The 24,721-nt window shown below is 34.2% G+C and overlaps 1 protein-coding gene and 1 long non-coding RNA gene across 5 annotated transcripts in view; one reads left to right on the top strand and one right to left on the bottom strand.

The window, feature by feature from the left end:
* The window catches only part of LOC135721126 (uncharacterized), a 159,236-nt gene that overhangs the window by 91,316 nt on the left and 43,199 nt on the right, over window positions 1–24,721 (bottom strand). For all 3 annotated transcript variants that reach the window (XM_073813459.1, XM_073813458.1, XM_065243294.2), the window contains exon 2: window positions 14,718–15,023. In XM_073813459.1, coding sequence (XP_073669560.1) covers window positions 14,718–15,023 — 306 coding nt within the window. The remainder of the gene's footprint in view (window positions 1–14,717; window positions 15,024–24,721) is intronic.
* LOC135721127 (uncharacterized) overlaps window positions 6,286–24,721 on the top strand; it is a 192,112-nt gene continuing 173,676 nt past the window's right edge. Inside the window, exons 1-4 of one of the 2 annotated variants that reach the window (XR_010521420.1) lie at window positions 6,286–6,378; window positions 6,519–6,604; window positions 6,685–6,800; window positions 6,948–7,476. This is a non-coding gene — a long non-coding RNA (uncharacterized lncRNA). Of the gene's footprint in view, window positions 6,379–6,518; window positions 6,605–6,684; window positions 6,801–6,947; window positions 7,869–24,721 lie in introns of those variants that run through there. The other variant, XR_010521419.2, reaches the window with a different exon arrangement.

Raw genomic sequence — 24,721 nt, 5'->3', positions numbered from 1 at the left:
CTATATCTTAGTGTGTTTAAAACACGTTCTTATAGCAAAGAAAAGGTTATTGTGTTATCGCATATTGATGATTAAAACAAAATGTCAAACATAATCATTTAATGAACAGATTTATTAATATAGTTGTCCTCCCTCATCAGAAGCATAATTTTCTATTAATAATAAATTATAACAGTTCAAGGTCCAGAACTCTCATAGCAGTTTATTATTCTGAAGGATTTTGATAGTGTGCACAAAAACATTAACCGCTGAACAACGTAGATACACTGACATCAAGAATTGGAGTATGAATCTCAACAAAGGTGACAAAGAAAATGGTAAAAAAAAGTTCATTATTTATTCATGCCGCAGTGCATTCTGGGAGTTCTGGATGAGATTTGTTATTGTTTATACCCAGCATGCATTGCAGCATGAAGCTTTTCATTTTATTGTCACCATCATTGTGATTCATACTCTGATTCTTGATGTTTAAGTGTCTACATTATTCTGCAGTTAATATGTAAGTGTCAGGGTTTAATTCAGTGTTGGTTCAGAATGAAAAACTGCTATGAAATGGCTGGATCTCATACTACAGTATCATATTTTTGACAGAAATAAACACTTCTAGTAAAAAAATCACTAAATAAATTATTTTTAAAGAATGTTATTTGAAAGCATATCCTAAGTTATAATCATAGAAATACACTAGTGTCTGCTCTTTGGCCACAAAAAACATGTTTTAAACACATGTAATTATAACAGCCAGAAAAAGCTGAAAAGCTAAGACTAATACTCAAGAGTCCAATTAAAACAACCGCTGATCACAATAATGGTGACTTTAAATGAAACAGACAACATCTAATCCTAAATTAAGAAAATAACTCTACAAGTAAGATCTAAAATGCAATTTGAGTTTTCAAACAGAGATGGTGATAGAGAGAATAAAGTCACAGATTGTAGCTTTTAACTCTCTCCGGTGTTACTTTTTTAACACTCTGGAGAGTGGACCTATATAAACACCGAGCAGTGTTAATTTAACTCCCGAGATTTTGCAGTGCAGATATCTACGTGCAATCTATTGGAAAGTGGAGGAGTCATTAGTTGGGTTAGTAAAATTACGAAATTACAGCTTTTAAATAGAAGAAAAAAGTTTTTTGTAAAGAGATATTTTTTTAAGTTTAAAAGTGCAGAACTCTTCTCAAGGGGAAGAAAGCTATACACAGCAAAATCACCAGTGTTAAATTTTCAGGGATGGTGTTAAATACACAGTGTTGATGCTGTTTTAACACTATCTGGTAATAAAATAACACTGCCATTGCTAGGCCAGTGTTATATTCACGACAGTGTCAGTGTAAAACAAGGGTGTTATGAGATTTCACTCTGAGCGGTGTAAATCAAGCCACGCCTCCACTAAACATTTCCTGTCAGGGATTTTACCGCCATTTTCTTTCACAGGAGGACTGAAGAGATCAGGTAAATCAGTCTCATAATATTCACATGGTTTAGCTAAATTAAACTGTTATTTCTCTGTCTGCCAAAAAACCTAAATAAGATATTTTTCCCATTTTATTTCCCCTTTGTTCGTTATTTGGTTCAGTTTAATCAGAGCTACCTTGTGTTACGTTGTTCCCTTGTTAGTTTAGTATAAAGTTAAACTGCTAGCTAAAAGTTTAAAACCAAGAAGGATAATTTTAACAGGAGATATGAACGAAAGAATTGAACCATGATAAAACGCGACATGCACTACAAATTGAAGGTATGAAATTAAGTTAAATGAAAGCTCGTTTATTCACCATATGGTGCTCGTTATAAGGTAATCATATAGGCTAGATACCGTGAGTTAACGAGGTCATTTACATGCACGTGAGTGCAAGGATATCGGTTAATTATTCAAATGACTGAAAAACACAGAGAAAACCGCAACCGCATCGTCGTGTGTTTTTCTAAGATGTATGCACACACGGGAAATATCGCCAAACCAACAATTAATTTGACCAAAACCTCACAATATATCATCATTTGTATGCACATATTGGATGCATTGTGTGTTGTAAGCTTTTCGTGGCGCTAGATGTCAGACAGATGCAAATGGCAAATACATACGAAAGTGTAAAACGTGTATGGCGAACATTTGTTTTTCTGTCATTATAGATGCTAGTTTGGTGAAAGTACACACTGAGTGCTTCAAATCATTCAGAAGAGATGCTGTTTTTAGGGCAGTTTATTAAAGAAGACCTGACATGGATGACTTCCAATGAGAAACGACTGCTAATACTTATATAAATTCATTACAGAAGGTAAGTTTATATATTTATACATATAAATCATTTTATTTGACATAACTGAACAGTTAACCAATCTTTTTAGTATATGTAGTTTTGTACATATTATTATTATTATTAATCTGGAAAGAAACTCACATGACCTGCTGCCAACTTTAATAAAAATATATTATCATCTCAAACATCATTTTGCTATTGATGTCATATTAAATAGCAATCAAATTGATTACTATTTTGAAAATGTATAAATGAAGATTCATATTGTCTTGAGTGCTGTTTTTAATATAAAAAGAATGTTGAGTTTTCAGAGTCTTTACCCACTGAGCAAAGCGTCTTAAAAAGACGTAATTTCGACGTCCCATGAGGAGCCAGAATGAAAGTTTTTATGACGTCTTTTTATGACCTGTTCTGAACATCCAATATTGATGTCAAGGGGACCTCCACGCAAAGTAAAACTATTTAAAATGTGGCCATTTTAGACATTATATGTGTATATATAATCTTTATATATGAATAAATGTTAAAAAATATTGCTTATGGATAATTCCCAAATATACCAGTTCCACCTTAACTGTCTGCGTCTGCAATCTTGCTCTCTCTCTCTCTCTCTCTCTCTCTCTCTCTCTCTCTCTCTCTCTCTCTCTATCGGTCAATAATTGAAGTGAAGTGACGTGAACTTCACTCTTCCTCCCTCGCTTGCTCTCACTGGATAATTGTTACATGTACATTCTCTAAAGCAATGTCATCACCATAACAAAAAGTTGTTTTAACAAAGCATTGTTTTGAAGTAGGACCATACTGGCTAGACAAACCAAATTCACTCTATTTTTTTGTCATTTCTACTGCTCGTTTTTGAGAATTTACAAGATTCTGTTTTATTGAACATGTTTTGTCACCATCATGGTGATCAGTGTTTCCTTTAGTTGGGTAGTTTGACTCTTTGTTTTTATATTGTAGTGTGTGTGCATGATGATGGTGTGTTTAAACACATTATTATCGCACCAAGTGTTTGTTACCAATGCAACTTACTTGTGGCTTCACATTAATTACATTGATGGTCAGAAGTGATGATATAATATAACTGAACTAACAACACAGACAAAACATCATAAATTTCATTTAAAAGTAAACTACAATCTAAATTTTTGTTTGGAGCTGCAATAAACATACTTCGGGGCATACTGCTGCTTACTGTAACTGAAAATGAAATCTCATGGCTGTAATCAAAAATGTAAAGTCTAAAAAATTTTGACACAGATGTAGACATCAAGAATCAGCTCATGAATCACAACGATGGTGAGTTTTCTACATGTTGCAATGCATTGCACCAACGTATTATAAAACTCATGAGTCCAGAGATTGTCACCACTGTTGTGATTCATGGGCTGATTCTTGATGTCTGCATATGTGACAATGAAATCTGGACTTTTAATTTTATATAAGCGCTTCCCAGTGGTGGTATGAACCTAAATAATAAGTTGGATGTGACACCTCAAATCAACTGAGAAATTGAGACAATACTACATGGTTTACGAAATTAATTTACAGACTTTACATATGTGGTATTACTCTTGGTAAACTTTCAATGAAGTTGTAAGATCCACATTTGAGTTTTGTTTAAAACAAATTTTCTTTGCAACAAATAACATGCTTTAGCAAAAACTCTTACAAAAACCAAACACTCATATGAAAAGTCAAAGAGTCAAACTACCCAACTAAAGGAATCACTGATCGTCATTATGGTGACAAAATATTTTCAATAAAACGTCAGCATATACATCTCTGTTAATTAAAGAGAGAGAGAGAGAGAGAGAGAGAGAGAGAGAGCATTTAAGGTGGAACTTTATCTATGAGCAGTGCTATGTTTTTGAACACTCATTCATATATAAAGATTACATTATTTTATCAGCTTAACAAAATATTCTACAAAAATACACGTGATGTTTATGTTTTTTTGACTCAGAACTCATAGACCACATTTGTATAAAATGTTTTTGAATTGATTTCCCGAACCCCTTTTGGACGTCTACCTGACGTCCAAGAGGGGTCATAGTCAGACGTCCAGATACTGTACCAGATCTGCACGTTGTATAGACGTACAGATAAGGGCCTGGACCAACCGACCTAATATAGACATGATCTGCACGTCGAGCGGACGTCTCATGTTTGGTGGGTATTGTCATTTTTTGTGATAGGACCCTACACAGGAAAATCCCCAGTGTTAAATTAACTCTACCAGTGTTAAATCAACACTATTTGGTGTTTATATAATCCACACCAAGATCGGTGTTAAAAAAGACTGGTGTTAAAAATATAACTCTGAATCAGTGTTAAAGTTAATGAGATAATGAAGTGATGATTAAGACATTAATGGTGAACACCTGCTGGTCATTCAAATCAATTACATTTTGGATTTTTTCCTGTCTCTAAATTTTTATTTTGATGACTCGTTTTCTGGAGAAAATACTAAAATAATAAAGAAAGACAAATTATTAAATGCAATAGATGAATACTGTTGGGTGTATGCCTCCAAAAGCTACAATCTTTCACGTTTGCCTCTCTTTCAGCATCTCTGTTTGAAAAATAAAATAATAACTTGCAGAGTTATTTTCTAATGGATAAGTTTAACTTCTAAACAGCTGTCAGAACAAAATACAAGTGCTCAACTATTCCAGCACCCACACGCGTGATTTAGTAGACAAATCTTCTTTCTGACGTGATGTCTCACAAGTCAAATAGACATTTATCACAAAATGTATCACATTAAATCTTAAGTTTGTGTTTGTTATGAGTTCATTTGAAGTCACCATTACTGTGATTAGTGTTTCCTTTAGTTAGGCATTTGTCCCTTGACCTTCACTGATTTAACTCTCTTCTTTTAGCAATAGCAACAATGTTTTAGTAAGACCACTTGTTCATTACTTCATGTAGCGGGAAGCCCTTCCAGACTTTCTCAGAGTGTTTATTTTTATTATATTCTAATCTGCAAATCATTGAAACATTTGATCACAAATTATTTATGAAGAAACAGGCATGCTTCAGTGTTTTTTGTTGCTGATTTTTTGCTTAAGAGAGACTTCATGATTTCTGATACAAATCTCAATGATGGTGACAGTTAATGGTAAGAAAGTTGCAAAATTTTGTCATGTTGCAATGCATGATGGGATTTATGAATGAGTTTTCTACAATCCTGGTACCCAGCATGCATTGTGGCATGATGTTTTGTTGTTGATTGTCACCATGATTGTGTTTTATAGGCTGATTGTTAATGTCTCAGTGTGTCTGACTGAAACCACAGATTAGATTTGGGTAAACAATATTTAACTCTTCAGGGGATGTGGATTTTTACAGCACTGTTGGATTTCATGGGAGCTTCACAGGGTTGGCGGAACATAAATTAAACACTTGTATTGAGTGACTACTTTTTTATGATATCATTGAATCCCAAGACTTATACTTTCACAATAATTAACATAATAACAGTTATAGACTTCATTTCTCTCATCTTCCTCTGCTTTAACAGATGTGTTTTATAAACACACAGCCACAATGAGCAGAAGAAAACTAACACTAAACTTCAAGACCCAAGTACCCAACTAAAGGAAACACTAATCGGCACAATGGTGACTAACTTTATTAACCAGATTTACAGCAGTTCTTTAGAAGTTAAACCTATCATCCATGTAACTCTGCAAGCAAGTTGTAATTTTAGTTTTCAAACAGAGATGATGATAGTGTTCATTAAACTCTAGGCATTTTATCTATTGCATTTAATATTTTGGCTTTCTTCCTCATTTTAGTATTACTTTCTCCAGAAAAACAAAATAAAAAATTTAAGACAGGAACAATTCCAAAATTTAGTTGATTTGACACGAAATGACCAGCAGGTGTTCACTATTAATGACTCAATCACTTCATTATCTTATTAACTTTAACACTGATTTAGTGTTTTTTTAACACCAATCTTGGTGTGGATTATATAAACACCGAGCAGTGTTAATTTAACACTGGGGATTTTGCTGTGTACCAGACTATATTTGAATACGGCATACCCATGAATTCTGGAACTGTTATTCCTTAACCCAGTTTGGAGGATAAGAGCTTACCAACTAGTTATGTGAGTACACACAGTACATTTGTACTGTACACTGTCTCTAACATGATTTATTATACTGAGATGATTTTGATTCAAATAACGGTTAAAACTGCACCCTTTTTGGTATTTTCCTGACTCTTTTTGTCTTTGAAAATCTGCAGAAATATGCTGAGGTGATGTATTGCAAAATAGCCAACATACAACAATATGGATGACCCTCTGTCTGGTCAACAGGAGTTTAAATATGGTAAGTGTAAATGGGTGTGCTACTTTTACGGTTTTAAAGTTTAACTGTATACTCATGGTGTTTAAATTCTGTTTTGCTAGGATGGGGCAGTTATGTGGCAGCTCTTCCCTGGCTCATTCACCTCTTGCCTTTCATTTGTGAAAGGAAGAAAGACTGGAGAGGGTCAATGTGCAACTGAAGCTACTGATTGTGCTATGTAAGTTTTTTTAGTATTTTGTTCTAGTTATTTATTCTGAATAATCAGCAGTTAGTTTGGTTGCATTGTTCACCCCATGTAAATGCATACAAGTTCATAAATACACATCAGATACATTCATCAAATACACTCTTTTAAAACACTTAGGTGATGAGCATCAATCCATGCTTTGAGGGGAATGAATCAGCACAGCCCTGCCTGCACTGCGTTGGGAACAGAAGTTGCATCCAGAATTTTTGCATCATTCTGGACCAAAAAGCCATTCCCTCCATGATGAAGACCACTGATGCAGCCTTCCACTACATCATGAGTAAAACAACTACAGAACTAAATACCAGGTTGGAATGTATTTAAGAAAAATGAAACGTCTTTTGAATTGAAATGTCTGTTTTGTTATGGATAAATCTTTAGTATTGTGAAGGATAAGCATTTCTGCCTGCCAGTAAGGTAATTGCAGTGTATTTTAATGTTCAAGTTTTGAGTAGGGTGGCTAATTTTTTTAAACTCTCATTTGATATATTAAAGACCTTATAATAAGTGGTTTTCATGTCACTGCGCTGTGGTATAAGATAACTTTCATTATTCCATACTGTATTCTGTTTCTAATTGTAGCTGAGGTATTTAAATAAGCAGTGTTAAATGCAAAGTGTTGTGTGTATCAATGTAAATATTAAATGTGATGTACTTTAATAAAAAGAGGTTTTGCAATATTTCTTGTCATTTGTCTTTTATAGAAACAACCCATTAGCAACAAAAGTGGCTATTAATCAGTATTTTAACACTTAACATTGTTGAATTCACATTACACTGGTGTTGACTTTAAATTAGGAGTGTTAATTTTTAACACTGTATTTCTGTGCCAACACCAGTGTAGTGTGGAAACAACAATGAATAGTGTTGAACAAAGTGTAAAATTTAACAATATTGAGTGTTAAATTAACATATAATGAGTGTTGTTAAATTAACACTACACTTTTGACTAAATTAACACAGTGTAGTGTGGACACATATACACACTTTTCCAGTGTTAAATTTGACACCCTGGGTGTTATTTTAACACCAGTGATTTTGCTGTGTACTTTTCCCCTTACGTGCAACCTATCGGAAAGCCCAGATGAGTTAGTTGGGTTAGTAAAATAATGAAATTATAGATTTAAGTACAAAATAGTATTTATATAAAGAGAAATATTGAAATAAAAAGTGCAGAACTCTTCTTCAGTGGAAGTAATAAAATAAAATAACAAATAATAATCATATAATAACGAATAATAGTTTCCAATAGGTTGCACGTAAATATCTGTGCTGCCACCAGTACTCCATCCAAGCGCGTCTTCAGCACCACGGCCAGCACTCCAATGCGCAGCTTATTAATACCAAACAAAGTAAACAAGTTGGTATTTCTGTGCAGAAACATTTAAATTTAAACATGGTCTGTGTAACATTATGTAAATTCCGCGTCTCTGTCTGATTGTTGTTTCCGTTTTCTTGTTCTTGACGTTCGCTGAATTCTGGGTTTATATTTTAAACTGCCACTTCAGTGCAGAATAGCCACAGAGCTATTTAACAAGCACGATCTTCCGAGATACTATGCTAAGATACAATTAATACAAAACGAAATTCACTTCAAACGGAGTGGGTAGACATGATTTTGACCACTTTATTAAGTTTGTTTTAGTAGAAACCTTTCTCTAAAGTGAATTTCGTTTTGTATTAATTGTATCTTAATTTCAATCAGTGTTTTATCAACCAATTGCTTGAATTTAATAAATAAGAAATGAATAAAAGAAAACGATTTAGTTTTATATTTATGTTTAAAAAAAATATTTCATTTAAACATAAATATGAAGCTGAATCGTTTTCTTTAATTTATTTCTTATTTATTAAAATCAGGCAATTGGTTGATAAAACATTGATTAAAATTAAGATGCCTCCATCCCTCAAAAGTTAGCGTCAGCTGCTTCTTGCTTGCCATGATTTCTTTGCAGACTGATACAAGCCTCTGTCATGTGTGTGGACCTTGTGACTATTGCGCAAGCGCGCAGATGGCAGTGTCGCTGTCAAATCTAACCAAAAGTAACGTTGCGCTGAATTGGAAAATGAACTACGTTACGTTACCAAATTTTCAGTAGTAACGCGTTACACTACTTTTTTCTCAAAAAAGTAGTTACGTTACTGTTACTTTGTAACGCGTTACACACAACACTGCATCTATGTAACGCTGCAAGCAAGTTGTAATTTTAGTTTTCTAACAGAGATGATGATAGTGTTCATTAAAATCTAGGCATTGTATCTATTGCATTTAATATTTTGTCTTTCTTCCTCATTTTAGTATTACTTTCACCAGAAAAAGAGTCAACAAAATAAAAATTTTAAGACAGGAACAATTCCAAAATTTAGTTGATTTGACACGGAATGACCAGCAGGTGTTCACTATTAATGACTCAATCACTTCATTATCTTATTAACTTTAACACCGATTTAGTGTTTTTTTTAACACCAATCTTGGTGTGGATTATATAAACACCGAGCAGTGTTAATTTAACACTGGGGATTTTGCTGTGTTGTGTTTAAGCTGCAATCATGTAAAAACGTTATAAGCCAGCAAACACGATACTTTATTATTATATGGACTCTACACTTGGAATAAACTTCTTATTATCCTATTACCATCATCTGTAGTTTAGTAGACTATGCAGTAGCCTAATATTTGTATGAAATTGTAAAACATTACCTGGTCATTATCTTCGGAGTACTAGAGTGGGAAATTATGACAGTTGCAAGTATTCTCCAGCGACTCTAGGGGTCGCTGTTTGACAAAACCGCCGAAATGCATAGAGTGGCTTAAAGTTGATTTCAGCTCTTTAGTGCTTGTTCACTTTTATTTGCTTATAAACAAATTCACACATATCTGCAATGCCTTTGATTATTTTATCAACTTCTCTGATGGCATACACACACACACACACACACACGCACGCAGACAGACAAGAGGTGCCTAATCATATGCATATTCCACATTTTATCATAAGTGTTTTAATGCAGTGACTTGCACTGGTCTTGGCCTGACTCGGTCTTGGTCCTGACTTGGTCTCAACCATATAAAGTCTTGGTCTTGTCTCGGTTTCGGACTGTCTTGGTCTTGGTCATGACTTGGTCTCGGTTTAGGTGGTCTTGACTACAACACTACTTATTTTCACTATTGACTTTGCATACATGATAGATAATCAGACATCTCACAAGTTATTTTGACAAAAACAACATGTAACAAAATACGGGTCTATACCCACCAAACATGAGACGTCCGCTGGACGTGCAGATCATGTCTATATTAGGTCGGTTGGTCCAGGCTCTTATCTGTACGTCTATACAACGTGCAGATCTGGTACAGTATCTGGACGTCTGACTATGACCCCTATTGGATGTCAGGTAGACGTCCAAAAGGGGTTCGGGAAATCAATACAAAAACATTTTATACAAATGTGGTCTATGAGTTCTGAGTCACAAAAACATAAACATCACGTGTATTTTTGTAGAAAAAATTTGATAAGCTGATAAAATAATGTAATCTTTATATATGAATGAGTGTTCAAAAACATAGCACTGCTCATAGATAAAGTTCCACCTTAAATGCTCTCTCTCTCTGTCTCTCTCTCTCTGTCTGTCTCTCTCTCTCTCTCTCTCTCTCTCTCTCTCTCTCTCTCTTTAATTAACAGAGATGTATATGCTGACGTTTTATTGAAAATCTTTTGTCACCCTAATGACGATCAGTGATTCCTTTAGTTGGGTAGTTTGACTCTTTGACTTTTTATTGTAGTGTTTGGTAGTGATGGCCAAACGAGGCTTTCTGAACCACTGAGGCTTTCCAGCCCATTGGTTCGCCAAAAGGTTCATTTACCCGAAGCCTCATGAAACAATGTGCTCTCTAGTGACACCTGCTGTGCAAAGCAATGAATCGCACACAAATCTATTCATTTTGAGCAACCAAATTGTCATGGTGTGGGCTTTTGAATAAAGTATATTAAAGGGGACATATTATAAGATTTTTTTTAAGATGTAAACTAAGTCTAAAATAGGTCTGAGCAAAAGTGTGCCGTTTTGGGTGTGTCATTTAAAATGCAAATGAGCGGATGAAGTGCAACCACTGATCACAATGATGGTGGTTTGTTGCAATTGAAACTCAATTGTGCTGTGAAATATTTTATCTCTCTCTTTCTCTCCATACTAAATGGTTGTGCTGTGGTTGGATAGTGCAGATAAAGTGGGCGGTATTACCTTATTCTGACATCACAATAAGGGCCAAATTACAATGACCTATTTTTCACATGCTTGCAGAAAATGGTTTACCAAAACTAAGTTATTGGGTTGATCTTTTTAACATTTTCTAGGTTGATAGAAGCACTGGGGACACAATTATAGCACTTAAACATGGAAAAAGTCAGATTTTCATAATATGTCCCCTTTAAATAAATTATTTTAATCTGCTTGTGTTAACCTATGTACACACAACTCACACATACACAACTTTGTGTTCAACTATTCAGTAGTTCTTTGGGTTATTGATAACAGTGAATGCACCAAATGAGTGTAAAGAAATTATTGTGAGTGCACTGCAGTGCTGACTGGGAATGCAATAGTAGAGTGCTTATGGGACTGGAAATGTGGAACTGCAAACTGCAACACGGAAAAGTGTTTACTGGTTTTTATTTAGAAACAAAAGTTTTTTAACAGTATTTGGATTGAGGCGGTGTCTGTTTTTAGAAAACACCCTTTCACAGGGCACCAATGAGGCTGGACAACATAAGAAGGTCAGTGCCAGCTTATATAAATTGGAGCTTCTGTTTGTTCCAATATCCCAATGGATCCTCAGTCCTTCTAGGCTGTCCCTAATACAGTCTAGTCTTATAATAATAATAATAATAACAGCAATAATATATATATATATATATATATATATATATATATATATATATATATATATATATATATATATATATATATATATAATAAAACTACTACTAATATAGGCTATATATATATATATATATATATATATATATATATATATATATATAATCATAAACATAATAATATAATTACTTATTAGAACTATATGCTAATTTACTGTAATGATTTACTGAACTAGGCTATGTATAATTTACTCTAATAATCTACTAAACTAAGTGTAATATAATATATAATACAGTCTATGATATATAATGATAACTCACTACAACCTCGCTACTCGCTACTACAACCAACACTTCAACATCAATGCAAACGTACTGCAAAACCCCACAAGAGGCGCGAGTTTCGAACCAGTTTTATCCGTAAGCGATACTCAGAATGAAGCAATGACGTATTCAACAGAAAACGAGGCCTCGTTTGTCATCGTCACGTGATTTTCACGGAAACGATACAAGCCTCGAATCGGGGCTTCATCTGGAACGCCCCTTTTTGCTCGACACAAGCTCCGGAGCCTCGCTTCAGATGTCCCATCACTAGTGTTTGGTCTTTGTAAGATTGTTTGCTAAAGCATGTTATTTGTTGTAAAAAAAACTTGTTAAAAATAAAACTCACATGGATCTTATAACTTCAGTGAAAGTTTACCTACAGTAAAACCACATATGTAAAGTCTGTAAATTCATTTTGTAAACCATGTAGTAGTGATGGAAATTTTCGTTCATTTAGGTGACTCGTTCATTTTCAGTTCATTCACCAAAATGATTCGTTCAGACTCGTTCACTGATTCGTTCAGTGACCATTTCTTAATTTTACAAAAATACGCCAATAGGTGGCGAAGATGTGTGTCATTATGTGTTTTAAGACAATGAATGACTTTTTGCAAAAACTCATTAGTTTTTAATAAAGCTCAAATTGTGAAATACTAAGCATAATTTTATCAAGTTACCGAATATATTAAGACACACGTACATTCATAGTACATCTAATCTGGATTTGTTGTAAATAAAGACTCCCGTGCATGCCTCCTCTGGTTCGTCAGTCATCAGATCCTCGTTCACGAATCATATAATTTCGGGTCATGTCGTTCAAGACTTCGTTCAGACGCAGATGACTGATTTAAGTTCGGTGAAAGGGTGGATTAAACTATATAGACATATAAAACTATATTAAACAGAAATACCAATTTTTTCAACAGTAATTACCTTGCTTATCATTTGTATGAAGGTAAATAGTCCGCCTAAACATGGTTACTATAACTTTTATTAAAATAAAACCACATGATTCTTTCACAAGATTGTTTACGTTGCACTCGCTATCTATACGATCTCTCTCATTCATTAGGTTGTAACCTGTACCAGTCATTCAGTTTGTTTAAGAATGCGATCTCTCTATCTCTCTCACGTTCGTTCAGACTCAAAACAGCGGCTCGGTCAGTGAAGGGCGTATTCATTCAGTACGTTGAGCCAATCATATGCTCGGCCACAGCTTATACTCGATTGCCATTGGCTCGTAGTTTTGTCACTCTTTGAAGGCGGAAAGAATGCCGCGCATCATTTGTCCGTGCTCCTCAAGAAGGGAGGGAAATTTCAGTGAACGAGAAATATGAGTCAATGGATGGCGTGAACGAGAACGATTCGTTCACATAAAAGATTCGTTCAAAAAGAACGATTCGTTCACGAACGTAACATCACTACCATGTAGCATTGTCTCAATTTCTCTATTGATTTGAGGTGTCACATCCAACTTATTATTTAGGTACATTCCACCACTGGGAAGCGCTTGTATAAAATTAAAAGACCAGATGTTATTGTCACATATGCAGACATCAAGAATCACCCCATGAATCACAACAGTGGTGACAATCTCTGGACTCATGAGTTTTATAATACGCTGGTGCAATGCATTGCAACACTTAGAAAACTCACCATCGTTGTGATTCATGGGCTGATTCTTGATGTCTGCATTTGTGTCAAAAAATTCTAGACTTTAGATTTTTTAGTACAGTCACAAGGTTTCATTTTCCGTTACAGTAGGCAGCAGTATGCCCAAAGTGTATTTATTGCAGCTCCAAACAAAACTTAGTCAGAAGTTTACTTTTAAATGAAATGTATAATGTATTGTTTTTGTTGTTATTTCAGTTATATTATACCACCACTTCTGACCATCAATGTAATGACTGTGAAGCCACAAGAAAGTTGCATTGGTAACAAACACTTGGTGCGATAATAATGTGTTTTAAAGAATGCCATCTTCAAGCACACACACTACAATATAAAAATAAAGAGTCAAACTACCCAACTAAAGGAAACACTGATCACCATGATGGTGACAAAACATGTTCAATAAAACATCAGAATCTTGTAAATTCTCAAAAACGAGCCGTAGAAATGACAAAAAATAAAGTGAATTTGGTTTGTTTAGTCAGTATGGTCCTACTTCAAAACAATGCTTTGTTAAAACAACTGATTGTAATGGTTATGCCATTGCTTTAGAGAATGTACATGTAACAATTATCCAGCGAGAGCAGGCGAGGGAGGGAGAGTGAAGTTCACGTCACTTCACTTCAATTATTGAACGATAGAGAGAGAGAGAGAGTGAGAGAGAGAGAGAGAGAGAGAGAGAGAGAGAGAGAAAGAGAGACAGCAAGATTGCAGACCCAGACAGTTAAGGTGGAACTGTATATTTGGGAATTATCTATAAGCAATATTTTTTAACATTTATTCATATATAAAGATTATATATACAAATACAATGTCTAAAATGGCCACATTTTAAATAGTTTTACTTTGCGTGGAGGTCCCCTTGACATCAATATTGGATGTTCAGAACAGGTCTTAAAAAGACGTCATAAAAACTTTCATTCTGGCTCCTCATGGGACGTCGAAATGACGTCTTTTTAAGACGCATTGCTCAGTGGGTAGATGGTGAAATGACGGATATTGCTTGCTTACTCACCTTGCACAGTAAGACTGAATGTTTTGGTTAAATTCTTACTGCCGTTGATGGTTACTTGATAAAGTCCAGCGTGTTTGGTTCTGATATCGTTGATAGTAAGAGATCCAGTCTGATTGTTCAGCTGAAGTCTGTCTTCAAATATCCCATCAACATCATTCAGTGAGATTGTTTCTCTATTCAAGCTGCCAATAACAGAACCTCCATATAACCACATAACATCATCTCTCTGTATTTTAGTATCGCTGTGCAGAGTAACAGATTCTCCCTCCATCACTGACACTGACTTCACTTCATCACCAAACACACCTGAAGAACACAAAGAGAAATTTTACCTACATAATGTAATGAAGCAATAATCTACAAGGCCGTGTGTCAGTCGCGTAGCTGTCAGCTAGGCCCACCCACCTGCCTATCCAGTAAAGCCTATTAGTTATACTAATGGGTAAATTATGTTGCAATTATCATTATACTTGACCTATAAAATAAATCTTTTTATTAAACTCTTGTTTGCTATTATAATAAGGAATAAGTTAATTTTGTAAATAGTAGTGCAATAAATAGCGCATTTCAAACAGCCTCCTCGCCCCTCCTACACCCCACATCATATAAATGAACACCCGGTTAAAGGCTGCCACGTAAGGAATAATGAGAGAAGACTTTATTACAGCTTGATGGTGCACCCTTTAATATTACCGTTGAGGATTCTGAACATGAGGTGTTGGTTCAGCAGCTAAAAAAAGAAAAGTCTTTGCAGATAACATTTGCGCCCACTTTTGGAGATGGTCCTCACTGCGGAACACAACATCCAGGGGGCGGGGTTGGATCTAGATCCAACTCCTCCCACTTTATATACTTTGTTCCGCCAAATGAACCAGTATATTTGCGTTGTTGCAACCCCCAATTAGTTGCAACTTGTGGTCGCCAACGTTTGCTCTTATCAATTTAAGTGTACGTTTGATAAATAATATAGTTGAGAAAGATTCATAATTTAGAAAGTATCACAGTTAGGTGAAAGGAGAGGTACGGACATGTTCCCGACAGTTTGATATCACTGAAGGGATTTATTTGTACATTATCCCACTTATAACACAGCTATTCCTATACGAGTAAATATAAAAACAAATTTATTTGATATTATTTTATTAGCAAATTAAAAAAATCTACGAGGGAAACCTGTTTCCTAATGGCTGTAAGCAAAGACGCGTTAAAACAAGTTCAAAGTCCATATATATTTTAATAATTATGCAAATTTATACTGTATCCATTAATAGGTCTTAAACTGCATGTGGTAAGATTACTCATAGTAGGCTTACCCGAAATGTTTTACTCCAAAACATTATAGCAAAAAACTTACATTTCACCCTAAAGGCACTTTTATTGTAGTCATAAGTAAAGTTAGTTTTTATGTCAAAAGAATAACTTAATTTAGTTACGACTTAATGCGGAAATGGTTACGCAGAAACACGTGTATGACGTGTCTTGTGGTAAAACTGCCGACCAATGGGATCTCTGGATCGGGATCCAGCTCCGCCCCTGGATCTAAATCCAACCCCGCCCCCTGGATGTCACGTTCTGCAGTGTGGCGCTACTGCACTTTTGCGCCCATGAGCCTTCTAGTCTGAGCACAAGGTGTGTTCAGGCGCATTGTTGGTGCGTTGCTATTTTGAAGCAAATAAAATAGACTACGTCACTGACCAACTAAAACCTGCTCTTAAGTCAATGGAGCAATATTGCTTTTGTTATTTAATGAGCGCGTTACTAATATGCGCCTACGGGACGACAACGCGCCTTTGCTTATCACATGGATGCGCAGCAGCACACAAACGTTTAACATATGAAAAAATTAAAGGATTAAAATGTTAAAATGCTAGCTCAATGGACTCAGAGACTGAAACAAGTCTATATAATGGAAAAAATGACTGCATGTCTACAAATGAAGATGGATATATTCTTGCAAAGATGGAAAAGTATTTCACTGTATTTAGACATGTAAATAAGATGGGCCATAAAAATGTGTATGGAAAATGTATTGCAACATAAATGCAATTACCTACTGTTATCTTTTGTATAAAAATGTCCTCTGGAAAAAAACTGTACTGATGACAGTTTTTATTTTATTTTCATGTCTTTTATTTTATTTTTATTTTTTTATTATTAATATTATTTGTGTTAATTATCTAATTTGCTTCTTACTTCATTTTTACTCTCCCTCTGTTGTAAGGGGTTTGAATGTTGGGATAGAGGAGGTTCCTTAAAAAGTTAAATAAAAAATAAAGTAAAAAAGAAAAATGTTAAAATGCTTAAAAACATTATTATTGAGTGTCTTGGACATAAATGAGGACCGAGTATGAGATGTTAGAAGGCATATAAAGCTGCTTCACCTGTAAGTAATTAATTTTTTTGCTTTAAACAAATGCAGATATTGCATTTATTTAGAATTTTCTTAATGCTACCCCACAGATTTATTATATATGATGACTTTGTACCCGTGGATATGATGAGATGATAACCGTTTATAAAACATCAACGGCGCTGTTGTAGTGCTGAAACGGCACGTTTCTAAATTATTTATCTCCTGTTCGTTACACAGGAAAATCCCCAGTGTTAAATTAACTCTACCAGTGTTAAATCAACACTATTTGGTGTTTATATAATCCACACCAAGATCGGTGTTAAAAAAGACTGGTGTTAAAAATATAACTCTGAATCAGTGTTAAAGTTAATGAGATAATGAAGTGATGATTAAGACTTAATGGTGAACACCTGCTGGTCATTCAAATCAATTACATTTTGGAAATTTTTCTGTCTCTAAATTTTTATTTTGATGACTCGTTTTCTGGAGAAAATAATACTAAAATAATGAAGAAAGACAAATTATTAAATGCAATAGATGAATACTGTTGGGTGTATGCCTCCAAAAGCTGCAATCTTTCACGTTTGCCTCTCTATCAGCATCTCTGTTTGAAAAATAAAATGATAACTTGCAGAGTTATTTTCTAAATGGAAGTTTAACTTCTAAACAACTGTCAGAACAAAATACAAGTGCTTAACTATTCCAGCATCCACACGCGTGATTTAGTAGACAAATCTTCTTTCTGACGTGATGTCTCACAAGTCAAATAGACATTTATCACAAAATGTATCACATTAAATCTTAAGTTTGTGTTTGTTATGAGTTCATTTGAAGTCACCATTATTGTGATTAGTGTTTCCTTTAGTTAGGCATTTGTCCCTTGACCTTCACTGATGTAACTCTCCTCTTTAAGCAATAGCAACAATGTTTTAGTAAGACCACTTGTTCATTGCTTCATGAACAGGGAAGCCCTTCCAGACCTTCTCAGATTGTTTATTTTTATTATATTCTACTCTACAAATCACTGAAACATTTGATCACAATTTAATTATGAAGGTACAGGCATATAAAAAAGCTCTATGCAAATGACATTGTATTGAATAAGACTGCCGTCATGCTTCAGTGTTATGTTGTTGTTGTTTTTTGCTTAAGAGAGACTTCATGATTTCTGATACAAATCTCAACGATGGTGACAGTTAATGGAAAGAAAGTTGCAAAAGTTTTGTCATGTTGCAATGCATGATGGGATTTATGAATGAGTTTTCTACAATCATGGTACCCAGCATGCATTGCGGCATGACGTTTTGTTGTTGATTGTCACCATGATTGTGTTTTATAGGCTGATTGTTGATGTCTCAGTGTGTCTGACTGAAACCACAGATTAGATTTGGGTAAACAATATTTAACTCTTCAGGGTATGTGGACTTTTACAGCACTGTTGGATTTCATGGAAGCTTCACAGGGTTGGCGGAACATAAATTAAACACTTATATTCAGTGATTACTTTTTTATGATATCATTGAATCCCAAGACTTGTACTTTCATACTAATAATCATAGTAACAGTTATAGACTACATTTCTCTCATCTTCCTCTGCATTAACAGATGTGTTTTATAAACACACTGCCACAATGAGTAGAAGAAAACTAACACTAAACTTCAAGACCCAAGTACCCAACTAAAGGAAACACTAATCGGCACAATGGTGACTTACTTTATTAACCAGATTTACAGCAGTTCTTTAGAAGTTAAACCTATCATCCATGTAACTCTGCAAGCAAGTTGTAATTTTAGTTTTCAAACAGAGATGATGATAGTGTTCATTAAACTCTAGGCATTTTATCTATTGCATTAAATATTTTGGCTTTCTTCCTCATTTTAGTATTACTTTCTCCAGAAAAAGAGTCAACAAAATAAACATTTTAAGACAGGAACAATTCCAAAATGTTGTTGATTTGACACGGAATGAACAGCAGGTGTTCACTATTAATGACTCAATCACTTCATTATCTTATTAACTTTAACACTGATTTAGTGTTTTTTTAACACCAATCTTGGTGTGGATTATATAAACACCGAGCAGTGTTAATTTAACACTGGGGATTTTGCTGTGTACAAATAAACTATTTTTAAAGTACAAACCTTTTCTTGCATATTTGTAAATTATTAGCTATGTAAATTATGTATGGATAGCATGAGCCGATCATGCTATCCATACATTTACAACAATTAAAAGTCTGCTATTTTTACTTCCATGACTTAAAGAAAACGACTTTAAAAAAGTTTAAATGAAGAATTTCGTTGCAAAACAATATAACTACGTTTTTAACAGTTTTGTCAAATTATTATTATGTTATCATGTTATTATTTTGTTTTATAGTGCTACTTAGCTGTATTTTTTAAGTTATGAAGGTTTAAATCAAAACAAACCAACTGCAGTTGAATTGATATTAATTCACAGGAAAATCCCCAGTGTTAAATTAACTCTACCAGTGTTAAATCAACACTATTTGGTGTTTATATAATCCACACCAAGATCGGTGTTAAAAAAGACTGGTGTTAAAAATATAACTCTGAATCAGTGTTAAAGTTAATGAGATAATGAAGTGATGATTAAGACATTAATGGTAAACACCTGCCGGTCATTCAAATCAATTACATTTTGGACATTTTCCTGTCTCTAAATTTTTATTTTGATGACTTGTTTTCTGGAGAAAATACTAAAATAATAAAGAAATATAAATTATTAAATGCAATAGATGAATACTGTTTGGTGTATGCCTCCAAAAGCTGCAATATTTCATGTTTCCCTCTCTATCTGCATCTCTGTTTGAAAAATAAAATGATAAATTGCAGAGTTATTTTCTAAATGGATAAGTTTAACTTCTAAACAACTGTCAGAACAAAATTCAAGTGCTCAACTATTCCAGCATTCACACGCGTGATTTAGTAGACAAATCTTCTTTCTGACTCAATGTAATCACAGAATGTATCACATTAAATCTTAAGTTTGTGTTTGTTATGAGTTCATTTGAAGTCGCCATTACTGTGATTAGTGTTTCCTTTAGTTAGGCATTTGTCCCTTGACCTTCACTGATCAAACTCTCCTCTTTTAACAATAGCAACCATGTTTTAGTCAGACCACTTGTTTATTGCTTCATGTAGAGGGAAGCCCTTCCAGACGTTCTCAGATTGTTTATTTTTATTATATTCTACTCTACAAATCATTGAAACATTTGATCACAAATTAATTATGATGAAACAAGCATATAAAAAAGCTCTATGCAAATGACATTGTATTGAATAAGACTGCAGTTATGCTTTAGTGTTTTTTTGTTGTTGTTGTTTTTTGCTTAAGAGAGACTTCATGATTTCTGATACAAATCTCAATGATGGTGACAGTTAATGGTAAGAAAGTTGCAAAATTTTGTCATGTTGCAATGCATGATGGGATTTATGAATGAGTTTTCTACAATCCTGGTACCCAGCATGCATTGCGGCATGAAGTTTTGTTGTTGATTGTTACCATGATTGTGTTTTATAGGCTGATTGTTGATGTCTCAGTGTGTCTGGCTTACACCACAGATTAGATTTGGGTAAACAATATTTAACTCTTCAGAGTATGTGGACTTTTACAGCACTGTTGGATTTCATGGGAGCCTCACAGGGTTGGCAGAACATAAATTAAACACTTATATTCAGTGATTACTTTTTATGATGTCATTGAATCCCAAGACTTATAATTTCATACAAATTAATAAAGTAACAGTTATAGACGTCATTTCGCTCAACTTCCTCTGCTTTAACAGATGTGTTTTATAAACACATTGCCACAATGAGCAGAAGTAAACTAACACTAAACTTCAAGACCCAAGTACCCAACTAAAGGAAACACTAATCGGCACAATGGTGACTTACTTTATTAACCAGATTTACAGCAGTTCTTTAGAAGTTAAACCTATCATCCATGTAACTCTGCAAGCAAGTTGTAATTTTAGTTTTCAAACAGAGATGATGATAGTGTTCATTAAACTCTAGGCATTTTATCTATTGCATTTAATATTTTGTCTTTCTTCCTCATTTTAGTATTACTTTCTCCAGAAAAAGAGTCAACAAAATAAAATTTTTAAGACAGGAACAATTCCAAAATTTAGTTGATTTGACACGGAATGACCAGCAGGTGTTCACTATTAATCACTCAATCACTTCATTATCTTATTAACTTTAACACTGATTTAGTGTCTTTTTAACACCAATCTTGGTGTGGATTATATAAACACCGAGCAGTGTTAATTTAACACTGGGGATTTTGCTGTGTTGGAATGCACAACCAAAAAACGAGATTGCTGAAAAAAGCGGAACTATCTCTTTTTGCGACGAAACTCTTCAAATACTAACAAATTAGGCTACTATTTAAAGTACAAAGCTTTTCTTGCATATTTGTAAAATATTATTTGAGATAAGACTGATCACCTGGGCTATCAATACATTTACAGCAATGAAAAGCATGCTATGTTTACTTCCATGACTGAAAGAAAACGACTTATAAAGGTTTTAATACCAAAAACTAACAATTTCATTACAAATAAAACAACTCAATTTTTTTAATATCAATCTTAAAGGGGACATATTATGAAAATCTGACTTTTTCCATGTTTAAGTGCTATAATTGTGTCCCCAGTGCTTCTATCAACCTAGAAAATGTTAAAAAGATCAACCCAATAACTTAGTTTTGGTAAACCATTTTCTGCAAGCATGTGAAAAAATAGGTCATTGTAATTTGGCCCTTATTGTGATGTCAGAGTAAGGTAATACCGCCCCCTTTATCTGCACTATCCAATCACAGCACAACCATTTAGTATGGAGAGAAAGAGAGAGATAAAATATTTCACAGCACAATTGAGTTTCAATTGCAACAAACCACCATCATTGTGATCAGTGGTTGCACTTCATCCGCTCATTTGCATTTTAAATGACACACCCAAAACGGCACACTTTTGCTCAGACCTATTTTAGACTTAGTTTACATCTTAAAAAAAATCTCATAATATGTCCCCTTTAAACTGGTGGTCTTCTTCATCCGCTTAGTTTTTTAGTTTACAAATTCTGCCAAAATATGGAATCGGGATGGCGCCACCAACTGGCTTTTAAAGGGGATGAGAGATGAGACTCTTATTGGTTTATTGCACATTGCGCTTAGATTGTTAAAATAGGGCCTATACAGGCTTTTGTTCTTAATAAATGGTGATATATTGAAGCTGGTGTAGTTGTGTGTTATTATATTTTGATAACAGATGCATTTTGGGTTAAGGCCAACCTGATTTTCTCTGGGCCCACCCACATTGTGAATCCTGGCTGTGCTAGTGCCGTGTGTTACAATAATTTTACCCCAGTTAAACTGTTTACCACAGTTCCTTATGTTAAATGGATTGAAGGTGCACATGTTTAAATTTAGAAATATTTTTCTAAATATTTTGTCTTTAAATCAGAATTTAAAGTGGACATATTATGAGATTTTATAAGATGTGAACTAAGTCTTAATCTAGGGCAATGTTTACATTAATGCGTTTATCCTTTAAAACGCGTTACTTTTGCTACGTTTACGCCTTTCATCTACACTACATCACCGTTTTTGACCCTCGTAAACGGATTCGTTCGCAAACGCTGAAGACCCTGTTTTAGTTTGAGAACTCAGACGTTGCTCTGAGTGTAAATGAACGTAGACGGAGTCTTATGTAAACGAACAGCTGATGTTTACCTGACAACGCATCATTTTCAAAGTAAAAATTATTTTATTCATGTAAATGTTGGTTTGCAACGGAGGTTTTGCCAAAAATAGTAAACATCTACCAACCAGCTATTATAAACGCTATATAGGATTGTTTTAACATGTATCCTTATAGATAATGTCTGTTTTATATTAATGTTTGAGTATTGTTGGGTTTAATGTGTTTATGTTTTGTTTCAATTTAGTTAGCTTACGAAAGATAGACTGTCATTTTAAACGCCATATAGGCGTTGAAAAGGCCAATATGAAGGGAGAATTGTAATGGGTCAGACATTATTTTTGAGTTTAATTTAAGTTTTGTTTGCTACTTTAAAATGAATTTCGTTTCAGATAATTTGTTTCTTAATTTTAATCGATGTTTTGTTCATAAGTTTTGTGAATATAAATTAATAAAAACAATAAACTCAACGTCATTAATATATAATGCTCGTTTAGGCGCTTGCGCTTTTAGCTATTCTGTGTTGCTAGCGGAGGACGTGCACGGACCTCGCACACTTTTAAAAATTAATGCAATAAGCATTTCCGGTAGGCTAAAGCAATACTTCACCTCTTACTATGTTTGATTGAAGTTTGCATTTGCTAAAATTTATTTTTGCTTCAAGTTCGCTACTGTTAGTACTGTTCACTTGAATGCTTTCTTTTTAAATCATAAAGACCTTTATGTTTAGTTATAAAATCAAAATTAACTTATTAATCATATTAATATGTTGTAGGGGGGAGATAGAACAGTATAAGACTTTCCCAAACACATTTTTATAGGTTCAAAAATAGTGTCTGTTATAGTTGCCAGCAAAGGACCCAGGTATGACTTTTTGTCAATATCGCACACCCCTAGGCTGCGTAAATGCGCAAAGGTAAGCTATTATTAGAGTAATAAGTTATTTTACACTTTTATGCGCATGCCCAGTTACATGATTGGTCATGTTTCATGGGTTTATGGTGGTGTATAGTGTGGATGAAGATTCTTTTTAAAATGCCAGTATAAACGAGGATCGTTTTCATTTTAAAATGCCGTTTTAAAACGCAAATGCTCTAATGTAAACATGGCCTAGGTCTGAGCAAAAGTGTGCCGTTTTGGGTGTGTCATTTAAAATGCAAATGAGCAGATGAAGTGCAACCACTGATCACAATGATGGTGGATTGTTGCAATTGAAACTCAATTGTGCTGTGAATTATTTTCTCTTTCTCTCGGTACTAAATAGCTGTGCTGTGGTTGGATAGTGCAGATAAAGGGGGCGGTATTACCTTATTCTGACATCACAATAAGGGCCAAATTACAATGACCTATTTTTTCACATGCTTGCAGAAAATGGTTTACCAAAACTAAGTTACTGGGTGGATCTTTTTCACATTTTCTAGGTTGATAGAAGCACTCGGGACACAATTATAGCAGTTAAACATGGAAAAAGTCAGATTTTCATAATATGTCCCCTTTAAATTTGGAATAGTGATGGGCAATCCGGCTCTTTTCATAGATTCGGCTCTTCTGGCTCGGCTCCCTTAGAAGAGCCGGCTCTTACGGCTCCAGCTCTTTATTAATTTTTTTGTATCTGGGAGACTTCTTTTTAAAGCCAAATGCAGCAATTGTGAATGGTTTGTGTATTGGTATGCAATTTTTGTATCAATTGTTTTTATAAAAGCTGTATTTTTATGATTTTTTTTGTCAAAAAATACATAGTTATTTAATTAATTAACATTATAATAAAACTTTAATTAAACAATTGAACACAGAACCACAGCAAACCAAATAAATAAAGTTAAAATTAGTCTTTAGTGCAGGTTAGCATTTAGAAATATTAAATGTCTCAGCTGGCCTCAACTTTCTTCTTCTTTTTGGTAAATGCCTTAACTTCCTCCCAAGTC

The sequence above is a fragment of the Paramisgurnus dabryanus genome, chromosome 24 (genome assembly GCF_030506205.2).
Source record: "Paramisgurnus dabryanus chromosome 24, PD_genome_1.1, whole genome shotgun sequence".
In the NCBI taxonomy this organism is placed as follows: domain Eukaryota; kingdom Metazoa; phylum Chordata; class Actinopteri; order Cypriniformes; family Cobitidae; genus Paramisgurnus; species Paramisgurnus dabryanus.
Note: the sequence above shows the minus strand (reverse complement) of the source record. Positions and strands in the feature narration are given on the sequence as shown.